The sequence below is a fragment of the Heterocephalus glaber genome, unplaced genomic scaffold (assembly GCF_053883595.1).
Source record: "Heterocephalus glaber isolate CG9 unplaced genomic scaffold, H.glaber_assembly_v1.0 deba00001813, whole genome shotgun sequence".
Classification (NCBI taxonomy): domain Eukaryota; kingdom Metazoa; phylum Chordata; class Mammalia; order Rodentia; family Bathyergidae; genus Heterocephalus; species Heterocephalus glaber.
The window spans coordinates 2586411-2610175 of NW_028258484.1; the positions used below are offsets into that span (position 1 = coordinate 2586411).

The 23765-nt window shown below is 43.4% G+C and overlaps 2 protein-coding genes across 2 annotated transcripts in view; one reads left to right on the plus strand and one right to left on the minus strand.

The window, feature by feature from the left end:
* The window catches only part of Drc3 (dynein regulatory complex subunit 3), a 36020-nt gene extending 33210 nt beyond the window's left edge, over positions 1–2810 (plus strand). The window contains exons 13-15 of the mRNA XM_087203920.1: positions 558–689; positions 1087–1197; positions 2635–2810. Of these exons, the coding sequence (XP_087060046.1) occupies positions 558–689; positions 1087–1197 (243 nt within the window). The 3' untranslated portion in view covers positions 2635–2810. The remainder of the gene's footprint in view (positions 1–557; positions 690–1086; positions 1198–2634) is intronic.
* A 110-nt stretch (positions 2811–2920) lies between these two features.
* On the minus strand, positions 2921–23722 carry Atpaf2 (ATP synthase mitochondrial F1 complex assembly factor 2). Its single transcript, XM_004868694.3, has 8 exons — positions 23414–23722; positions 11176–11220; positions 10773–10918; positions 8897–8994; positions 7172–7252; positions 6105–6217; positions 5505–5620; positions 2921–3375 (listed from the first exon to the last, which is right to left on the minus strand). The coding sequence occupies exons 1-8, from the start codon at positions 23544–23546 to the stop codon at positions 3238–3240; spliced, it is 870 nt and encodes a 289-aa protein (XP_004868751.1). The 5' UTR covers positions 23547–23722; the 3' UTR covers positions 2921–3237.
* Between the last annotated feature and the right edge of the window lie 43 nt (positions 23723–23765).

Below are 23765 nucleotides of genomic sequence, written 5' to 3' on the forward strand. Positions count from 1 at the left end.
TGGTGGTTGTTTTGAGCAGCTTTTTACAAGGCATCAATCAAGGTCAGGAGCAAGGGAAGGTAGAAGGAGACTCCAAGTGGACCCTAAGATTTGATTTTGTTGCCATTCGAGGCAGTGAAGAGAGAAATATGAGGTGAGTACCCATCAGTCTGCAGGGCCTATGGTCCTCAGAGCAGCTGTGAGACCCTCGGCCAGGCTTCCATTTCCCACCTGCAGGGATTTGGGGCAAGGCAGACTTGCAAACTCCCGAGAGAGAGGCCTTGTGAGAACAGATGTCCTGAGTGAGATCATCCTGGGCAGCCATCTGCTTTCTCCCTGGAGAAAACATGCTCCCATTGAAGACTGCAGAGTAACACCTGCCACTGCTTGGGTTAGAGAGGCAGCTGTCACCTGAAATGAGCTGGCATAAAGTGTACCAATACAAAGATGGGTTCTCCACCTGGCACAGCCTGCACAGCCAGGGGATTCCCAGGAGTCCTTTTTCTATTCTGCTCCCTGACTTTGTGTTTAGAGTGTAATGACATACATGATCTCATTTGGGCCTTCTCACTCACCAGCTTTTTGCTGACAAAGACACAATTGTAAATGCTGTTGGGGCATCACATGACATCCACCTCCTGAAGATTGACAATAGGGAAGATGAGCTGGTGACCAGGATCAATTCTTGGTGTACACATTTAGTAGACAAGGTGAGTAAATCCCAACCCATCCTAGCTGGCTAGGCTCATTTATCTAGATAGCAGCCAGAAAGAATGGGAAAATCTTCCCTAGATAGTACATATTGTTTTCAATAAGGAAAGAAATGAAGAATGAAATAAAGTTAAGGTTTGTAAGATTCCACAGTGTAGACTATTGCTGGTCAGAAACTTTCACACCTATATGCTTCATCACTGGGTTATGAAATAGATCTGTAGAATCTCAACTAGATCCATAGACTATGTGTAGGCTCTGGAGTAAATGAGGCACAGAAACTCTGGAGATTTCAAAGAACAATCTTTTTTCCCTCAGACTGCTCTCAGTAAAAGATATTAACCCAAAAAGATAGTGATCTGATTGAAGGCCTTGGGCTTTGGTTTCACTCCCCAGATTCACAAGGATGAGGTCATGAGGAATCGCAAGCGAGTGAAAGAGATCAGTCAATACATCGACCACATGCAGAGTGAGCTGGACAACCTGGAATGCGGTGATATGGATTAGGTGCATATCAGCCAGAAGGTTCCTTTCCAAATGCAGCATGAGCTCCTACCACAGTGAGGATGTGGGGGCATGCACTGGCTGCCTCAGGAGAGAATTATGGGCAGTTCTTCAACCCATGTCTCCCCAAATACCTTTCTTCCTCTACCTACCCTGGAGAAAGTTCCAAATGTAGAGTAAAAAAAGAAAAAAATGAGAATGTACATTCATGGATCAACAGGAGAAAAGATGAAGAATAGCAGGTCCCTGGCCAGTCTACAAGAGTGGCTCCCTAGGGCCTGGCAGTCAGCTAGAGGTATCTATGGCTGAATACCAGATATGGGCAGGGCTATTCCCTCAGCCATGCTAAGAGCAGGCTGCAGACATGAGCTCAGCCCTTCCTGCTTCTGGGTGGTGAGGACCTGGAAGCAGACAAGGTCATAGCTGCCACCACCACCACGCTAGAGCCTGGGCTATCCCTCCAAGGCAAAGATTGTGGCCCCCTTTGACTTAGAGCTTGGCTTCAGGTACTTGAGTCTGCTCCAGAATTTAAGGGTGCAGAGTGGGCATCCAAACTGTGACAGTAACTCCTCAGAGTACCATTGAGGGGTTCAGGAAGACAGGGCATAGGAAGTGTGGGAAAGGTAACTGGTATGGGGTCAGTGCCCCATGAGTGAGGTGATGCCATCTTGTTACTCAGGTGTGGGAGGGCATGGGTCAAAAAGCCTTTGCCTGCTGGGTATTTTGGTACACACTGTAATCCCAGCACTCCGGGAAACTGAGACAGGAGGCCCGTAAGTTTGAGCCCAACCTGGGCTACTTAGTGAGACTCTGTCTCAAATTTAAAAAGGGCTGCAGCTAGAGCTCAGTGTAAAGGCCCTGGGTTCAATCCCTAGAATCGCCAAAAAACCACTCTCCCTACTTCCCTTCCACTGAGCCTGGCTCCAGGAAGCAGCACTTAATTGCCAGGATGGTAGCAGTAGCCATGCTGGAAGGAGTCTCAGGACTCCCATGTAGAAGATGAGTAGAAACATGCATGTATTAGCTTTCCATCACTATAACAAACGTTTGACATGTCAACTTATAGAGAAAATTTACTTTGGCTCACAGTTTCAAAGGGTTCAGTCTGTGACCAAGTATGGCCGTGTTGACATGGGAACTGTGGTGAGGTACACATCGTGATGAGAATATATGATGAAGCAAAACAGCTCACCTCATGGCCAGAAAGCAAAAGAGAAAAAAAAGAAAGGGCTATAGTCCCTTAATGCCCTTTGAGGTTACATCCCCAATCACCTAAAAACCTCCCACATGCTCCTACTTCTTAAAGGTTCCACCACCTCCCAACAGCACCACTCTGGGGAACAAACATTTGGATTTCAGATCCAAATTATAGCAGTACATTTTAGGTGACCTTGGTAGGCTTATATTTTATGTTTTCAAGAGTAATTCATTTTTTTCCAGAACAGTAGGAACAAACAGAAACAACCAGCTTAGACCAAGAAGGACTCACTGTTAAAGGATCGTTTGATGGAAACCCAGGGAAAAAAAGCCCTCCAGGCAGATGCTGAAGACACAAATAGAATTGTCTATTGGTGACATGATTGTTTCCCCATCGTGAAGTTCCCTACCATGGGTAGTAGCTATCAAAATATGCCTGGGAGATAAGCTATTCAACCTTGGTGACAAAACCCAGCCAAAACAAAAATGGGAAAATACAGAGGTGCATATGAAAAAGAGACTTGACACATTTCCAAGGTGAGGGAATATTTAGTAAAATCAAGGTCAAGAGAAAATCATTTGTACATCTCATCCCCCTCATTTGATGCTGGCCAGGCCAGGGGCACCTGGGTTGGAATCCAGCTGACCTCCAGACAGCCATACAGTGTATCAGGGGCACCTTAGGGAAATGCTATGCAAGGCCAAGTCCTGCAGGTCAGGGGAGACCCACAGTTGCAGGCTGGGGCAGCTCTTTAGGTCAGGGAAGCCCCACAGACCAGGAAAGACCCAGACCAAGGAAGCCGTGGCTGTAAAGGATCCATCCCGCTGGCATGCACTGCCCAGGCCTCACTCCTGCAGAAGCTTGTGCTTGACTGTGGTGTTCTCTGAGCAGAGGTGGACAAAGAGGGTGCCAGCAGCGGTGCGGGCCCGCAACTCCTGTAGCTCATAGTCATGGGCCCATTCGATGCTGCCCCACTTCTGGATCTGAGGAAAAGACAAGTTAGCTGCTGGGAAGGCTGGGGATTTAGCTCAGTGGCGCTGCACCTGCTTCAAAAGTGCAAGGTCCTGAGTTCCATCCCTGGTGGGCGAAGGGAGAGTTAGCTGCTGGGCAAGTGCTAAGCTAGCTGCTGACTAGAGCCACACTCCACTTCCAGTGCTAGACTAAAAGAAGTAAGCTTGGATCTTGCCAACACAGGTGAGATACACATGAGGGTTGGGTGTGGGGGCCCAGGTGACTGGAACAGGGACCTGTGCTCTGAAGGTTGGCTGATCTGGGAAGAGTGTGTCCAGGCCCGGGGCCAGTGGTTGCCCTAGGTACCCACTACTGGGCACAATGAGGACCAAAACTACTCATGTGTTCAACAAGAGAGCCTGAATCATGTGGCTTCCCTAATCTCATATTTTATACAAAGTAGCTAGCATGGAGTAGCTTGAAAACTGCCATCCTCTATAAGCTATATCTACAGGCAGGCTGCAAGTGTTCCCCATATGAACAAAATACATAAGTCAAGCAAGGGCACATATGACTTCTATTCTAACTCAGGGGGGAATAGCAGTACTACAGAGGCCTCTGCTTTGCATGCTGGGGGCAGGCTGCTGTCTCTCTCTAGGACTCTGAAGAGTAGAGGGAGAAACCCCTAGATACATTGTAGCTATTGGGACATCAGTGCAACTCCAACCTGACCCTGCTGGCTCCTCCCCAGCAGGGGCCCAGCAGGCTTGGCCTGGCTGCCCCAGCACAGCCAGGAATTCAGAATTTACCATGCCACACAGATATCTGCATTTCTTTCTTTTTTTTTTTTTTTGGTACCAGAGATCAAACTCAGGACCTTGCGCTTTCGAGGCAGGCACCAGAACCACTGGCCCTGTCTGCATTTCTTGCAGTCCAGTCTCAGTATGCACAACTGTAATATGTCAGCTGAAGGATGTTTTCTCCTTCAATTTATACCATCACATCCATAATCCAGGTTATTCCTTACTTTCTGCAGGATCAAAGCCAGAGTTCGGAGGATGATAGCTTGGCTTGGGTCCCACAGTTAAAAGCAGAGCCCAGACCAAAAGCCAGATTTCCTGGCTTCCTACCAGCCCTGACACCCCCACAAGTTATCCCCTTCCCATGAAATTGGTTCTGACATCCAGAGATTGGCCAGCCTCCTCTACTATACAGAAATAGTTTTCTTTTCCCCTGGCATTTTTCCAAATAGAAGACTAAACATTCCAAAAAGGTTTTTTTTTCTTTTTTTCCATACTAGGAACCAAATAATAATAATACCAATTAACCTGGGTTTGGAGGAATAACAACATCAACAACAAAAAAGACTGTAAGCACTGCCATAATTTTCAGAGTTAAAAAATGCAAACAATAGTGTTTTAATTCTGAGCCCTCCAAATCAAAATGAGTACAAACAGCAGCTAATCCCATGCTGCTCTGCCAGCCAAATGAAATGTCAGGGTTTGAGTATGTGGCTGACTTAAGAGAAGAAGCAGGTCCTCTGTCATCTCAGCAGGGCCTGTTCTGCAACTTATCAGGCCCAAATGCTCTTTATCTACTCACAAACCTTCAAGTGCAGAATAGAGACTGAAGGCCTTGGCCCTAGACTCCCCCAGTCCTGGCTTCAAACTGCACCTGGAATATCTGCCAGAGGTATGACCTAGTGCCTTAGTTTCCTCCTATGTAAAATGAGGGTGAACCCAGTGGCTACCTAATCAGGTTGTAGAGATAAGGGGTTGAGGGGAGTAGTGCTGAGCACCTTTCTTAACTTTATTTTTTTAATTGGTGCTGGGGATAGAACTAGGGCCTCATGCATATGAGGCAAGTGCTCTATCACTGAGCTACATGCCTAGCCCCAATTTAACTTTAAAAAAAAAATTTATTGTGTTGCTAGGGATGGAACCCTGGTCTTGAGCATGGTAAACAAGCAGTGTACCACTGACCTACATCCTCAGCCCTGATAATTCTTCTACTGATCTTTAATTTTGGTTTCTGCATTTGTACACAAAAATAATAAAGACCAAATTTACATGAAAACATTTCAGATAGGTTGGCTGAACCCCACATCAAGTTATTATGAATTAGGAAGGGTGCAGCGGGGACCTGAGGCGCACCATCTCACCTGGTACTCCTCTTCCAAGCGTGACAGCAGCACAGCCTGCTCCACTGTCAGCCGCAGGTCAATTAACCCCAAAGTCAGCACCATGGACTTGAGCTGAGCCATCACAAACTCAATCCCTGTGGGGACACAAACCGAGTCAGGACCTGAGACAGGAATTGCTACAACCTCTCCCATGTGAGTTCCTGCACCCCTCATAGAGGAGTGAGTGGCCAAAGACCCCAGGATAGGGAGACAGTCCCAGGGCCCAGCTGGAATTTGATCTTACTCTTTCAGAAGAGCACTCTGGCTTTCCTTGGGGTGACCTGCCTCTGCCCTTTCCTGGGTAGGCACAAGACCTGAACCTGGCCAATCAGAGCATCCCCTCAAACCTCTGCCCACTGATTGGTTCACACAGATGAGCTGGGCCAGGTCAATGAGACATGCATGATCTTGAGACTTCTGCTGAAGAGGACAAATTCAACTTTCTGCTGGGAGGATGTGAGCCTAGAGTGCTGACTGAAAGGGTTGGCATCAAAGCCAGCCAGCTTTCATGCTCACAGCACTCCAGCAGGGGGGAGTGCCCACCTGCATGACACCTACCCCCAGGCCCACAGTGTGTACCTTGTAGAGCCCACATATTGTAAGATGCCAGGTGGCTGACAAGCACCTCCCGAGTCTTGGCAGGGATGTTGGGTCCCATTATGCTGGTGGAGGAGCCAATCTCCATGCCGTATCTGAAAGGAAAAGGCTTTTACATGTCCAGAGAACACTCACTTTTGGGCATGAGTGTGCCCTTCAGATCATGTGCCCAAGGGACTAGTCTTGGGGACTCTGGAAGCAAATACCATTCTGGTCAGTGGCCTCTTGACCTAATTTTCTAACCTCCAAAAACAAATCCAGTGGAGCAAGAAACTGCCCTCAATGAGTTTCTCAATCCTGAGAACAGGAGCTCCATTATATGTAACTGCCTGAAATGCTAAGTCACTTCCCTGCAATCTCTATCAAAAGCATGGATAACCTGCTTTTTAAATCTTTTAAAAGAGTTTTTCTGGGCTAGGGGATTTAGCTCAGTGGCTCCGGCACCTGCCTTGCAAGCGCAAGGTCCTGAGTTGGATTCTCGGTACCAAAAAAAAAGTCTTTCCCATTTGAGGCCATAAAATATTTATTCTAAATATTATTTTCTTTAGAAAGTTTATATGTTTCCCATGCCATTCAATCATCTTTTTCAAATATATGAAGCATTGGTTTTGGTCTTTGGTCTCTGGGACATGACACTGGCTTTGAGAAAAGATACATGTTAAAGAATAAGCATAACAAGGGGTTTGGGGCATGGCTTAATGATAGAGAACTTGGCTAGCATAGTCAAGGTTCCCTCCTTAGCACTGCAAATAATAATAATAATAATAACTATATAAAACACATGAAAAAACATACATCATGGGGTAAAAATAATTTTTGTAATTTTTCACTCAAAATGTGGCTAGCTAAGGGGTACAAGTAGCCAATGTGACCCCTTGGCCCCAGCACACTGCTCAATACTAGGCTCATTCAATGTTTTCTTTTTTTTTTTTTTTTTTTTGGTACTGGGGATTGAATTCGGGGACCTCGTGCTTGCGAGGCAAGTGGCGGACCACTAAGCTAAATCCCCGGCCCCATTCAATGTTTTCTTGCAAGACTGTATATCTTACCTCTTCTCGGCCCATTCTATGATTGGGTCCCACTCATTCTTTTGAAGTTCCACTAATGTCTCTGGTTCTTCTACCCTGTAGCTAATTCATGGTAAAAATCACATTTATTAATAAAATAGAACAATTCCTTCATTTGGTGATGAAAAAGGAAAAACACAAAGGGCAACAGCAAAAATCTTTCTCACCAACCCTAGTCCTGTCCCCTGGTTCTCAAAGTATGGTCTTGAGGCTAGTGGCATGGGTCTCACCTGGAAACTTACTAGCTAGGCACATTCTCAGGCCACATTCCACACCTACAGGAATCAGAACCTCCCTGGGTGTGGGGCCTGATCATCTGAGTTTTAACAAACCTTCTATGAAGTGTCTAATGTCAGCATGGATTTTTCAAACCATTGTCCTGCTGGGGGTGGCAACTACACCTGTAACCCCAGCACTTGGGAGGAGGACTGCTGTAAGTCAAGGCAGGAGGATCACTACAAATTTGAGGCCAGCCTGGATTACACAGTGAGATCAAAGCCAGCCTGAACTATGTACGTAACAACATCCTGTCTCAACAAAACAAAACAACTCCCCCAATCAAACCACTGTCCTAAATGCCCCCAAACATTTGACAGGTCAAACTTTGTAGCATTTCATTAGTGCCATTCTAAAGCTGATGCAATGAAATAACCACATCTGGAATCCACACCCATTGGATGTGAATGCTGGACCAGAAGCTCAATAATGGCATCTCTGCCCCCATCCTTTCCAAGATATGTTCTTGGCTACAGACCTCATGGCCTCTTTACCTTGTAGGCGCCTACCTACCTCTTGGCTCAGATGCCTGACTTGAGGGGGCCAATCTAGAGTCCAGGCTGTGCCATTTCATTCCTTATACATGATCCAAAACCCAGGGGGAAGAGGAGGGAGGAGCTCTGGCATCCCTATCTCCAGCTTTTATCCCTGGTGGTCTGTCTTCCATCATTTCCTGTCAAGAGCCTTGTATGGTTTTCAAGAAGCCCTTTTGAGCCAGGGATTTAGCTCAGTGGTTTCGCCGCCTGCTGCGCAAGCGCAAGAACCCGAGTTCGATCCCCAGTACCAAAAAAAAAAAAAAAAGAAGAAGCCCTTTTATGCCTGAACTAGATTGAATGGGTTTCTGTTCCCTGCAAGTAAGTTATCCCTAGCATAAGTGGAGTGGGCTTTCTGACAGGAAGCTCAAAATCAGCACTATGGGCAACCCCTTTCCAGAGCACCTATGCCAATTTCCTGTGTCACCTCATCCTTGAGGTTAGGGCCAGAGGGTACAGGGCTGCCTAACCACTGCAGTTGCTTCTTCAATCTTCCTTCTGTATCACTAACCAATTAGCCAAAGAACATAGACCCAAGGGGAGAACTCAGAGTGGGAAGAGGCCAGCCCCTGACTACTATCATCTGTAACTAAGAACATGCCAGAAGTCCGGATCAAAGCCCCTTCTATGGTCCAGGTGTCTGCAAGAGCTGTATACACCTCTGACCCAGCCTGCTGCAGTCCACCCCTGCCTGCAGAGTACACTGTGCTCTGGAAGCCTGAGAAGGCTTCCTCCCAGGGACTAGAACATCTAGGTGCCAATGTCAAGGAGGCTACCTTGTGAGGTCACAGGAGCAGGCCTGCCTCTTCTCCCACTGAGCACTCCCTGGGTAAGTATGGCCAAATACCCCAAGGGACTCACTCTGTCCAACAGGACTGCTTATCTAAATGTCAATTACCAGATGGTGTCAGTGTCCAGAAACTTCACAGCCGCCCAGATCAGCTGATCCTTGCTGCGCTGAGTTGGATTGTCCAAGGATGTGTTACACAGTGTGGTCTGAATCAAAGGCAGAAAGCGCCCTGTTACTACCTGCTAGGCTCAGGCAAAAGTCCTCCTTTCTTTGAGGGTACTGCATCTGCATACAGTCACAGGCCAGGAACCAGAGAGCACACAGAAGCCTGAATCCACAGCCTGGCTCTGAAGACGCCATGCCTGAGTATGTATGAATGCTCCTGGGACTCAGGGAACTCTCACAGCAGTCCTGCGTGAGTGAATGTCCCCAAAATCTCATGCTTTTTATACCAAGCTCTGCTGTGTTTCACTGAATCTTCACAATACCACTCTGGAGCAGGCACCATTATTCCCATTTTCGGAGATGTGGAAACTGAGACCCGAAAGAGGTGAAAAATATCCACTAATATAGTTAAGATATGCAACACTCAATGGAACTCAAATCTGACTGAAATTTTACCATCCAGCTCCCTTAACAGCTTAGAAAGCAAGGAAACACATCATCCAAACTGGGATCAAGATTATGTTTCTTGTTCTTTTTTTTTTTTTTTTTGGTACCAGGGATCGAACTCAGGACCTTGCGCTTTCGAGGCAGGCAGTGGAACAACTGAGCTAAATCCCTGGCCCAAGATTATGTTTCTTGATTTGCCTTGTCAATAATAGGCTTCTTTGGTTATTCTATTAGTTTGTAGGCCTAATCACTCTAATTTTATCAGATAGGTCAGGAGAAGGCAGTGCCTGCAGGGTGTGAAGTTGTGGGAAGCTGCTTGGGTCAATGGGTCAAGGCTAAGCACAGCAATGACCATGATGAGAGCAACTAGCTCCTTTGTTGAGTGAGTACTGAGTAACCATCTTGTGCCCATGTCAAGGGCTTTCTGTGTATTTTCTCATCTAATCCTGACTACAACTTCATCAGGTGGGAACTGTTAATTTTTCATTTTTTACTGATGGGGACATGGAAATGAGAATGGGTAGCAACTTGCTCAAAGCCATAGTATGGAGGCTGTAGAGCGGCAAAACTTTTAGAGACCGAGTGCCCAAACTGCAACCCAAACCCACTTACTTTTCACAAAGTGCCAATACCACAATTAAACCTGAATACTGAAGCTTTAAAAAAACAACTGTTATCCGATGCTCAGCTGCTGGGGCAACTTAGCTCGAGTGCTAACAGAGAAGGCTCTGCATGCCTACCTCAGTACATATGCCAGTGGTTCGCTACCACTGCTGTAGAGTCTAAACCTGAAGAATCTGGCTGACCCTCTCACTCCACTCTGTTCTCTAGTGCCTCAGTGAGCCACGTGCATATGGATGGGGCTGGCTGTACAGAGTCTTCCTCACCTTACCCATCTGGCTCCTTGGTTCTTGCATCCAACCAATATTTATGGAGTACCATCTAAACCTTCTGCTAGGGCTGGTGAGGAAAACAGACATGGCCCGTACCATTCTATTGCTCACCAGGCAGTGGAAGAGACCGATAATAAACGTACAAACAAAACAGACCATTACAAATTGTCTACGTGTGGATGAAACAAATGACCAGCTGCTGTAATTGAAAATAAGAGAGCTGGGAAGTCAGCAAAGGTGACATCTGTCCTGAGACCAGGAACTAGTCACCTAGCACAAGCAAAGGGAACTGCTGGTGGCCAGGCTAGACAAGGAAGAAACTTGGCCCATTCAATGACTGAGAGCTGGTAAGTATGACAGGAGCCCACCTATCCTCCCTGGGCCCTGTCACAATTTAGAAGAGTCAAAATTTTTGCCAGGTGCCCTAGGAAGCCTCTGGCAGGTATCAGAATATAAGTCTGCACTATGAATTTGTTTACCAAGTGCATCGTGTAGAACTTGATGGTATCGTGCTGGGAGTCCCATTCAGTGGCCACTGCGATGGCCAGGGCCTCGCTGGGGACAGTAAAGAGCTTGGCTTGAGGAGTTTTCAGCTTCCTGTGGTCCAGGTTTATCTCAAAACCACCTTGAAAGATCAAACGAAAAACTTTCAGGGATTGTGAAGTAGAATTGAATGACCATTCCTATATTTAGCCACTTGAATTGATGCTGACAAAGACAACCAAGTACCTTATAGAAACATCTGACAAAAGTGCAAAGGATAATCCCACCACTGAACTGGATGGACATAAAAAATGTTTTCAACCATTCACCAAAAGAAAAGAGAGAGAGAGAGAGAGAGAGAGAGAGAAGGAAAAAGCAGTTAAAATTTCAGAGACTCACCTTCACCCTGAGTGATGCTAACATTCTGATAAAACCTCTTCCTTTCTGTAAGAAAGATTTTTCAGAAAGGCAGTTTAAAATAATGCGAAGAGGACTTGGGGTGACAAGACCAGCTTGTATCATTGCTGCTAATGCTAACTGATTAGCTTGATTTTCCTACTACCCATTCAAGGTCTGCCCTACTCTACAGTAATCAACAGTTTCTGATTAAAGCTGGAGGAGGGGGCCTCCACTCTCCAAGGATGAGGGAGGAACAGGACATGCTGGTCATGCCTCCCCCAGTTTCCAAACCCAAGGGCAAATCTGATCAGGAACTTCCAGAGCTACAGGCTATGTGACCTGACAGATTTCTCACATCCTCTACTTCAACATCTAGGCACACTAACCCCCACCCTGCCCCATCCTGTACTATCCACTACCCCTATGCCAGCACAATGTGTTGAATTTCAGGCACAACTCCGATGCCTCAAAGAAGAGGCAAGTGGGAAACCAGTGTTTGTGTGCATGTGTGGGGTGCATAGGTAGAAAGTAAAGCTCCCAAGAGTGCTTCCCATCCTCTCTCCAATTAATTAATCAAATTAACCAGCTTGCCTATGTAGTCAACTCCAAATATTTCTTTCAAGGAGGGAAATCCCTAGCCCTTTTTTATTTTGAGAAAAGATCTCACTAAGTCACTAAAGTTGGCTAGGCTAGGCTTGAATATGTGATCTGTCTGCCTCACCTCTCATATCTCTGGGATTATAGGCATGTGCCACCACACCCAGCTCTAAACATACTATTTTTATGTTTTCCATATCATATCAGTTCCTTCCATAAATCTCATTTGCTATAATTAATGCTTAAAGACAAAGGGCTCAAAATTGTATTTCCACAGTCATAGTTACAAAACTAAGGCCCAAATTATTTTCCCACAAAACTACTTGTATGTCTACTATATGTCAAGCACTGTTCTAAGGACTTGGGATACAACAGTGAATAAAATTCCTGGTACTGGGGGCAGGGGGGAGCCAGGAGAGGAAGACTGCAAGAAGTGGCACAGGTGAAGATTTTTTCCCACATTGTGGGTTGTCTCTTCACACTGCTGGTGGTTTCTCTTGCTGTGAAGAAGCTTTTAAATAAGAAGAGATCCCATTTGTTGATTGTTTGTGCTAGTTCACGGGCAACTGAGGTTCTGTTCATAAAATCTTTTCCTACACCGATGTCTTCAAGGGTTCATATAAAATGGAGTACTACTCAGTCATAAAAAATGAGAAATTAGAGACATTTATAGCTAAGTGGATGCACACTGAGGCAATACTCTTAAGTGAAATAAATAGGACACACATGTGTAAATACCGAATAGTTTCTCTGGTGTGAGAAACTGAAAGTGTAAATAAGGACTAAATGTATAATAGGTCATGTGAAATAGGAAGAAAAGGGGCAAAGGGGAAGGAAGTGGGAGGGCTAGGGGAAAGGATAGAAGGGAATGGGATTAATATGAGAAAATGGAAAAATAGGAACAAAATTTTTGTAAATAGGGAGGGCTGGAGGGGTTGAAGGGAGGGCTGGGCAAGGGTGAAAAATAAGAACCAAGAGAGACTATGTAAAGGTGCAAATTTCCAATGATGAATGTCATTATATTGTATATCTAAAATGTACCAATTATTAGAATGAATAATCGATAATGTAAAATAGGAATAAAAGGTCCAAAGGGGTAGGGGTAGTGTGAGGCACAGGGGAAAGGAAAGAAGGGAAAGGAAAAAATGATGAGAAATGGAAAAAATGGAAATAAAGTCTTTGTAAATAGGGAAGGGTGGAGGGCGTGAAGGGAGGGCTAGGAATGGAGAAAAAATAAGAACCAAGATGCATTATGTAAAGGTACAATTCCCAATGAGAAATGTAATTGTGTTGTATACCTACAATGTACCAATAAAAGAATTTAATACAAAAAAAAAAAAAAAAGAAGTGGCACAGGGAATTGCTTGTTTCTGTGTATGGACTGAAGCACCTTCACAGGGAAAAGGGACCTAAAGGATATTCATTTTCTGCATAGCACTCTTCACATGGAAAGGTTTTTAAAGTTGTTCTCCGCTCATCTAGCCTGTTTTCTTATGACAAGCTATTTAAATACAACACCTTTTACATATATGAGTTTCCCCCTCTCCCCCTAGTACCAGGAATTGAATTCAGGGCCTCACATGTGCTAGGCAAGTGCTCTACCATTGAGCTACATATTCCACCCTTTTTTAAAATTTTGAGACAGGGTCTCTAATTGTTCAAGCTGTGCTCGAACTTGTGATCCTCCTTCCTCAGCTCCCAAGCAGCTGGGATTACAGGCAGGCACTACCAACCACACCCAGCTCTGTCCCAGTCTTTATAGACCAGTGAGTGATCTTTCTACCAGTTTCTAGGCTGGCCTTTTCCTTAGTTTTCAAAATTCCTCAAGAACTACACCTCCCAGTGTGCACCAAGAGGAAGTGCTGGGAGCTGGCTCAACACCTTTATCTTTTAAAATAGTGCCATCTGGTGGGTCTTAACCCTTAAAGCCAAAATTCTAATGCTGGGTATCCCTCCATCTGTAATCCTGGAGCAGCTTGGAACAACTGTTTTCAGGTATCAAAATCCTTTAGTCCAAATGTATAAATAACTCCTTAAGCTCAATAAGAAGAGAAACAATCCAATTTAAAATGGTCAAAAGCCGGGGATTTAGCTCAATGGTTCCACCGCCTGCTTTGCAAGCGCAAGGTCTCAAGTTCAATCCCTGGTACCAAAAAACAAACAAATAAAAACTCAACAACAATAAAATGGTCAAAAGATCTGAATAGACATTTCAAAGAAAATATACAAATGATTAATAAATACATGAAAAAATGCATAATAGCATTCATCATCACAATGAACATGTATGAAAATTCCACAATGAAACCCAACATTTTATAAAATTAATATGCACCAATAAAAACCACAAACAAAAATTCTGCCCAAATTTACACAGCCTGTGAATAGTAAGAAACAGAAATGTTTGAATTTTAAAATTTGATAAAGGCTTGTCATCAATCTTTAAAAAAAAACATGAGATACCACTTTGCATCCTTTAGTATAGCTATAAACAAAAAGACAGATGAAGGGCCAGGGATGTAGCTCAGGGGATCAGCACTTGCCTGGCAAGTATGAGGCCCTGAGTACGATTCCTGGTACCAAAAAGAAAAAAAAAGACAGATGATAACAAGTGTTGGTAAGGATGTAAAAAAATTGGAAACCTAACATTGCTAGTGGAAATGTAAAATGGTACAACCACAATGGAAGTCTGGCAGGTCCTCAAAAAAAATTATGAACAGTTACTATTTGACACAACAATTCTACTCTTAGGTATATACACCAAAGGGAAATAAAAGCCCCCCAAAAAACTTCTACACAAATATTTCCAGGAGGATTATTCACAGTAACCAAAAGGCAGAAACAACCCACATGTCCATGTTCATCAATAGATGGGTAAGTAAAATGTGGTATATCTGGGGCGAGGGATTTAGCTTAGTGGTTTCACCACCTGCTGTGCAAATGCAAGGACCCGAGTTTGATCCCCGGTACCAAAAAAACCAATGTGGTATATCCATACAAGAGGATGTTATTCAGCAATAAAAAAGAATGGAATACTGATTTATAAGAACAAACCTTAGAAACATGCTAAGTAAAAAAAGTCAGTTAAAAAGACTGTGAAATGTCCCAAACAGGGAAATCTATTAGGAAAGAAAGCAAAATAGGAATTGCCTAGGAATGGAGGGATGGAAGGGGTAAGGACAGATGACAACTAAAAAGTACAAATGATAAAAATATTCTACACTTGGTTGTGGTAATGACTGCACGACTCTGTAAATACACAAAAAACTACCAAATTTACACTAAGTGAGTGTACTATATGGTAAGTACATTATAGTTCAATAAAGCTGTTTCAAAAATCCTGGCAGAGCTGTGGGTATAACTCAGTAGTAGAACACTTGCTAGCATGAGCAAGGCCGTGTTGACTCTCCAGAACCACACACACACACAGTCAGATGCTGTGGCACACACCTATAATCCAGCTACTGGGAATGCAGACCACAAGTTTCAAGGCCAGCTTGGGCAAAAAGTCTTAAAATTTTTTTTCTGGACAAAAGTATACATATACTATTTTCCAAATTGCTCTTCATCTAGAGTAGGGGTTATTAAACTGTCTGCAGAGCCAGTCAATATTCTAGGCTATGTGGGCCAAAAGTTTTGTTGCAACTACTCAACTCTGCCAGTAGTCACAGAGAACATGTAAATGAATGAGTATGGGTATGTTCCAATAAAACTTTTTTGACAAAAATAGGTGGCAACCTGGACCTCTGATCTCTGGACTACACAATCTTCCTCAGTCCATATCACCACCCTATGAAAAACAAGGGCAGTGATGCTTCTGAGGTGATAGAGACTCAGACAATGTCTTGTTCAGATGATAACTTGTAAATGGTAGTGATAAGACTTCTAGTGTTGACCTTGGGTGCTTGCATTCAGCCAATATGGTGCTTCATCTGAGCAGCCCCCCAAGCAGTCAACAGGTATCTGACAAGATGGTACCGAGGGCCAAGCTTGAGGGCCACAACAGCCTCACATAGGTCTCCTTGCTGCACCATCTCCTCCTCCAACACCTCAGTGATCCCTTCCTAAACCTCTCCTTTCCTTTTGATAACATTCAATATAGCATGGCCACTCCTATGGGGCCAAGTTCAATCGGTTTGCCAGTAAAAGTGTTTATCAAGAGGGATCCACTTAGATTAAATCTTCCACCACTCCAAAGACACAAAAATCTCACAACTGTTTAAGGTCTTTGTAGAGCACAAGGTCTGATGTAGGTATCCTTTCCTTACTTTGCTTCACTCATATATTCATTCATTCACATATCCCTAGAGCCTAAAGTATAAACTATAAGTCTGTTGTGCACAGGAAAAGAATTTGGAAGATCAAGTGCTACTAGATAGATGGAAAGCAAATATTCACTCACCTAAATTAACCTTTTGCTTTTGTCAAGTTGGTGAATTTCTTAACATGTCCCTTTTTCTTGTACTATGTCTCCCCAGGATGTCTCCCCCCACACCCTATTTATTTGAGAGGAGAACTCACCAAGTTGCTCAGACTGGCTTCAAACTCCAGGGCTCAAATGATTTTCCCACCTCCCACCTCTTCCACCCTAGTAGCTGGAACTACAGGTGCTCGCCATCACATCCATTCCTTCTTCTCTTTATTGGCTTTTCATGTCGCTCCTCCAGGGCTTGGCTCCCTGCTGCAACCAACCTCCTTCACCATTTATATAAGTGCCAGAAGGAGCCTCACTGGCAACATAGTACTTCAATTCAACAAAGAAATAAAGTAGACTCCCGGCCCAGAGGAAAGGGCTTTTGGGGCCCCGTCTGTCCCGCCGCTCCTGGCCCAGAGGTAAGGGCTTCTGAGCTGCTGTCCCACTGCTCCTGGTCCAGAGGAAGGGGCTTCCAGGCCACCATCCCTACCACCGCTCCCGGCCCCTGTCCCACCTCTCCCAGCTCAGAGGAGGTGAGCAGCACAGGCACCAACCTCCCCTGCTCCCCCAGTAGAAATGAGAAAACACATAAATAAGTCTCAAAACCAGACTTCCAGATCACCTACAGCAACTCCAAAGGGAAATGAGATGGAACACTCTGATACTCAACCACCTGGACCCACTGAACTGGCAACAAAAGGGGATCTGGAAAAAATAAAATCAGAAATAATTTCTCAGATAACAGGAGAAATTGTGCTCCTAGTGCAAGACATGATTAATAAATCTAGAGAGGAGATGAGGAACATGATGGAATCCCAACATAGGAAACAAATGGAATCCATAAAACAGATGCAAATAGATTTCCAGGAGATGAAAAACTCCATTGAAAGTCTACACAGCAGAATGAGCCAATGTGAGGACAGAATTTCAGATATAGAACATAAGATTGCAATTATTGACTAGGAAAAGAAAAATTGCTTCAAAATTATAAGGGAACATAAGAAATCAATCCAGCAGCTGCTAGACAATGCAAAGAAGAATAACATAAGACTGATTGGAGTCAATAAAGAAATAGGAGAGAGTGTAGATGACAAAAAAAAACTGTTCACAGAAGTGATGGCAGAAAACTTCCCGAGCAGGGGAAAAGAACTTGACATACAGATAAGTGAGGCATATAGGACTCCAAATAGCCTTTATCAAAAAAAATCTACACATAGGCATATAATTGTTAAGGTTCCAGAAACTCAACAGAAGAACAAAGTTCTACAAGCAGTTAGAGAAAAGAATCAAATCACATACAAAGGAAAGCCCATCAGAATCACAGCAGACTTCTCAACACAAACCATCAAGGCAAGAAGAGCTTGGAGTGACATATTCCAAGTCCTAAAAGCAAACAGCCTCCAACCCAGATTGATGTACCCTGCAAAACTATCTTTCAGGGCTGAGGATTTAGCTCAGTGGTTCCAGTGCCTGCCTCACAAGCGCAAGGTCCCGAGTTTGATCCCTGGTACCAAAAGAAAAAAACTATCTTTCAAAATTGATGGAGAAATAAGATACTTTCATGACAAAGAGCACCTTAGGAACTTCGTGAATACGAAACCAGCACTCCAAAAAATTTTACACAATATCCTAGGAACAGACATTGAGGATCACAACCCCAGGAAGCAAAGCAGAATGAACCCATCTGGCACAACAAGAAATTAAATGTAAAGAGGGAGAACGCAACAAAAAGAAAAAGTCATGACAATGATAAGTCAATACGTTTCAGTTATAACCATCAATGTTAATGGTCTCAATTCACCAATCAAAAGAAATAGACTGGCAGAATGGGTCAAGAAGCAAAATCCAACAATATGCTGCATATAAGAAACACACTTAATTCAAAATGAAACTCATAGACTGAAAGTTAAAGGGTGGAAAATAATACTCCATGCGATGGGAACCTGAAAAAAAGCAGGAGTAGCTATCCTCTTTGCAGATCAAGTAGATTTCAAAGCAACACTGATTAAGAAAGACAAAGAAGGACACTACATCCTTGTAAAGGGAAGAATCCAAGAGGAAGAGATGACAATCATAAATATATATGCACCAAACACTAGTGCGCTCAACTATATAAAACAAATACTAACAGAAATGAAAAGTCATATATGCACTAATACAATTGTAGTGGGGGACCTCAACACCCCACTGTCACAAATAGATAGATCAACTAGACAAAAAATAAGTAATAAAATACTAGAATTCAATCGAACTCTTGAACAAATGAACTTAACAGATGTTTACAGATTCTTCCACCCCACAAAATCACAATACACATTCTTCTCAGCTGCACATGGGTCATTCTCAAAAATGGACCACATACTCACACATAGAACATGTTTAAGTAAGTGCAAAGGAACTGAAGTTATCCCCTGTACATTATCAAACCATTTTGCGATGAAATTGGAGATCCATAGCAAAAGAAACTGGAAAAATTTCATAAACACATGGAAATTGAACAACACACTTCTGAATAACCAATGGGTCACAGAGGAAATTAAAGAAGAAATCAGACAGTTCCTTCAATTCAATGACAATGACAATACAACATATTGGAATCTATGGGACACAATGAAAGCAGTCTTATGAGGGAAATTCATAGCAGTGAATACTCACATTAAGAAAACAGAACGAGCCCAATTAAACAACCTGATGCTGAACCTCAAGCTTCTAGAAAAAGAAGAGCAGGACAACCCCAAAGCTCATATAAGGGAGGAAATTATAAATATCAGAGGAGAAATCAATGCAATGGAGACTAAGAGAACAATACAAAAAATCAATGAAGCCAAGAGTTGGTTCTTTGAAAGAATCAACAAAATTGACAAACCCTTAGCCAACCTTATCAGAAAAAGAAAAGAAAAGGCCCAAATCCATGCAATTAGGAATGAAAAGGGTGAAATTACAGCAGACCCAGCAGAAATCCAGAGGATCATCAATACCTACTTCCTGAACCTATATGTCAATAAGATGGAAAACACAGAAGAAATGGACAGATTCCTAGATACATATGAATTACCCAAGTTGAACGAAGAAGACCTAAAAATTCTAAACAATCCAATATCAACAATGAAATTGAAAACATAATTAAAAACTTCTCAACTAAGAAAAGCCCGGGCCCTGATGGCTTCACTGCTGAATTCTACAAGACATTTAGAGAGGAACTACTGCCACTACTGTTTAAACTCTTCAATGAAATTGAAAAGGAAGCAATACTCCCAAATTCATTCCTGGAAGCAAGCATCACCTTGATCCCCAAAGCAGAGAAAGACCCAACCGAAAAGGAGAACTATAGGCCAATCTCACTAATGAACATAGATGCAAAAATCCTTAATAACATAATGGCAAATAGAATGCAGAAGATCATCAAGAAGATCATACACCCTGATCAAGTGGGATTCATCCCAGGGATGCAGGGATGGTTCAACATATGCAAATCAATCAATGTAATACACTATATCAATAGAGCCAAGGACAAAAACCATATGATTATCTCCATAGATGCAGAAAAAGCATTTGACAAAATCCAACATGCATTTATGATAAAAACCCTATAAAAAATTGGAATAGATGGTCTCTACCTCAAACTGATAAAAGCCATCTATGAAAAACCAAGAGCCAGTATCATACTAAATGGTCAAAAACTGAAATCCTTCACACTAAAATCAGGAACAAGACAAGGATGTCCACTATCACCACTCTTGTTCAATATAGTTTTGGAAACATTAGCCACGGCAATTAGACAAGAGAAAGAAATAAAAGGAATAAAGATAGGAAATGAAGAAGTCAAACTGTCATTATTTGCAGATGACATGATACTGTATATAGAAGACCCCAAGAACTCCACCAAAAGTCTTCTAGACTTAATAACCAAATTCAGTCAAGTAGCTGGTTACAAGGTCAACACACAAAAATCAATAGCTTTCCTCTACATGCACTGAGAGAGAAATAGGACAAATCATTCCTTTCACAATAGCATCCAAAAAACTGAAATACCTAGGAATCAACCTAACAAAAGAAATCAAAGACCTCTTCTCTGAAAACTATAGCACTCTGAAAAGAGAGATTGAAGATGATATCAGAAAATGGACAGACATCCCCTGCTCCTGGGTAGGAAGGATTAATATAGTGAAAATGGCCATACTTCCAAAACTGCTATATAGATTCAATGCAATTCCAATTGAGATCCCAGCAGCATACTTCATGGACCTTGAGAAAACAATCCAAAAATTCATTTGGAACAAGAAGAGACCCAGAATAGCAAAAGCAATTCTAGGTAACAGAGACATGGCAAGGGGTATCGCGATCCCCAACCTGCAACTATACTACAAAGCTACTGTGATAAAAACAGCATGGTACTGGCAAAGAAACAGACCTGAGTGGAACAGATTAGAAGATGCAGAAACAACACCAGACATACTCAGCCATCTCATCTTTGATAAAGGAGCCAAACACCCTCACTGGAGGAAAGATAGTCTCTTTAATAAATGGTGCTGGAAAAATTGGGTTTCAACTTGCCAAAGATTAAAACTAGACCTATATCTCTCACCATGCACTAAACTAAAATCGAAATGGATTAAAGATCTAAATATTAAAATAGAAACTCTGAACCAGTTGGAACAGAGGTTAGGTAGAACTCTTGAAGACATCAGTGTAGGAAAAGATTTTATGAACAAAACCTCAGTTGCCCGTGAACTACCACAAACAATCAACAAGTGGGATCTCTTCTTATTAAAAAGCTTCTGCACAGCAAGAGAAACCACCAGCAGTGTGAACAGACAACCCACAATGTGGGAAAAAATCTTCACCTGCTTTTCCTCAGACAAAGGTCTACTATCTTGAATCTATAAAGAACTTAAAAAGATCAGACCTCCCAAATTTGAAGACCCAATCTGAAAATGGGCATCTGAAATGAACAGACATTTCTCAGACAAAGAAGTAGAAATGGCAAATAAACATATGAAAAAATGTTCAACATCACTGGTCATTCAAGAGATGCAAATGAAAACAATGCTAAGATTCCACCTCACTCCAGAAAGAATGGCTGCTATCATGAAATCAACCAATAACAAATGCTGGCGGGGCTGTGGGGAAAGAGGAACCCTGCTCCACTGCTGGTGGAAGTGTAGACTGGTGCAAGCACTGTGGAAATCAGTATGGAGATACCTCAAAGAACTAGGACTGGAAGTCCCATTTGACCCCGCTATTCCACTGCTGGGGATCTTCCCCAAAGAATTAAAAGAATCATACCACAGTGATATATGTGCACCCATGTTCATAGCAGCAGTTTGTGATAGCTAAAACTTGGAAACAGCCCAAATACCCAGCAACTGGAGACTGGATAAAGAAAATGTGGTTTTTTAATAAAATGGAGTACTACTCAGCCATAAAAAATGAGAATTTATAGCTAAGTGGATGCACATTGAGGCGATACTCTTAAGTGAAATAAATAGGACACACATGTGTAAATACTGAATAGTTTCTCTGGTGTGAGAAACTGAAAGTGTAAATAAGGACTAAAATGTATAATAGGTAATATGAAATAGGAAGAAAAGGGGCAAAGGGGAAGGAAGTGGGAGGGGTAGGGGAAAGGAAAGAAGGGAATGGAATTAATATGAGAAAATGGAAAAATAGGAACAAAATCTTTGTAAATAGGGAGGAATGGAGGGGTTGAAGGGAGGGCTGGGCAAGGGTGAAAAATAAGAACCAAGAGAGATTATGTAAAGGTGCAAATTTCCAATGATGAATGTCATTATATTGTATATCTAAACTGTAGCAATGATTAGAATGAATAATCGATAATGCAAAATAGGAAGAAAATGTCCAAAGGGGTAGGGGTAGTGGGAGGGGCAGGGGAAAGGAAAGAAGGGAAAGGAAAAATGATGAGAAATGGAAAAAATGGGAATAAAGTCTTTGTAAATAGGGAAGGGTGGAGGGGGTGAAGGAAGGGCTAGGAATGGGGAAAAAATAAGAACCAAGATGCATCACGTAAAGGTACAAGTTCCCAATGAGAAATGTAATTGTGTTGTATACCTAAAATGTACCAATAAAAGAATTTAAGAAAAGAAAAAGAAAAGAAAAGAAAGTAGTACATGGGCCCAAGATCACAGTCCTCACAGGTTCATCCAACACCAGATCCCAGATCTGTACTCCTGCTACAATGCCAGACTGCTTGTAGAGTTCTGAATTTCCTAAAATGGGCAGTATCATGGCAAGGTCTCTCACACTTGCTGTCACCTCTGGACATGCATTTACCTATCATTCATCCTCCTCTCCACTGAACTCTTCTCTTACTCATCTATCAAGGCCCAATTTAAATGCCCTTTTGTCCAAGACTCTTTCTAGATCCTGAATGCCCATGATGGAAATGGGTGCTTTTTTGTGTTCTTATAGACTTCTTTGTAATTCCTTTATCATAGTATGTATTATTGTAAACGATTGTTTGGCCAGCATAATGTAACCTTTTGCATTTGCTAGTGAATATCATTCAGGTAGGGACCATATCAATCTTGAAGACCACTGCACTTCTTGTCCCCAGCACAGAAAAACTAATGGCAGAAAAGTGTCACTACTTTTTCATTCACTGAAGCAAGTCACTCTTATTCTTACACCAGTGTTTCTCTCCAGCAGCAATGAAAGAGCCACTACGGTTTCTGAAGTTTCATCAGAGTCAGAGGTGGACAAAGGAGGCATGGTATCAACTCCCACTCGGGAAAGAAGGCTCCAGAGAAGGCAAGGGTTGTGCTAGGGCATTAAAACAGAGTGTTTGGAAACCCGCAGAAAAGTGCATTGTATGGGAGTTAAGGCCGGCTTCCCCTGTGCCAGGTCTTGCTCTGGGTAGTAGAGACACAAAGCAGTGGGACAGTGCAGCCTTTGCTCTCCACTCTGTGACCTTGGAAGTCCTGATCTAAAGCCCGAATTTCTCCTACTGAAAACAAGGAAGACATCTGCTTCCCTTACTGAAGAGAAGAAAACTACAAGCTTTGAGAAAAGCCCCACGGGCCAAACGCCACTGTGTCCTAACTTCGCGGAGTTCCCTCCGCTCAATCCTGCCTTGTCTGAGCTTCACTTTACCATATATAAGGCCTGAATAACTTCGTGGGCCTGAACCCTGTCTCAGCCTCTCCGAACTGCACGGCAGAAACCCACAGCTCTAGCCGCTGGCCAAAAAGTAACACGTCCTGGCCTCACCTGTCGGGGGCGCGTAGGCCCGGGCCGGAGACTGGGGGGCTGGCCCTAGCCTCGCGGAAGCGGTGGGGTCACCTGGGGGCCACTTTAGGAGGCGGCGGCCCCAGTCCTGCAGCCGAAGGCAGCTCCTCCACATCGCTCCCGAGGACCTGGGAGCACCCGCGGTGAGAGACCCCAGCGCAGGAAACTCAGAGTGAAAGGATCCCTAAGTAGCACGCTCGAGCTGTACGGAAACCTCACAGCGCTTCCGCAGAGCCCTCAAGCTCCCCTGGACGCCGCCATCTTCCACATGACACCTACGGCGCGCCGTCGCCGCCGCGCACCCTGCGCACACCCCCAGTCAATCAGCATCACA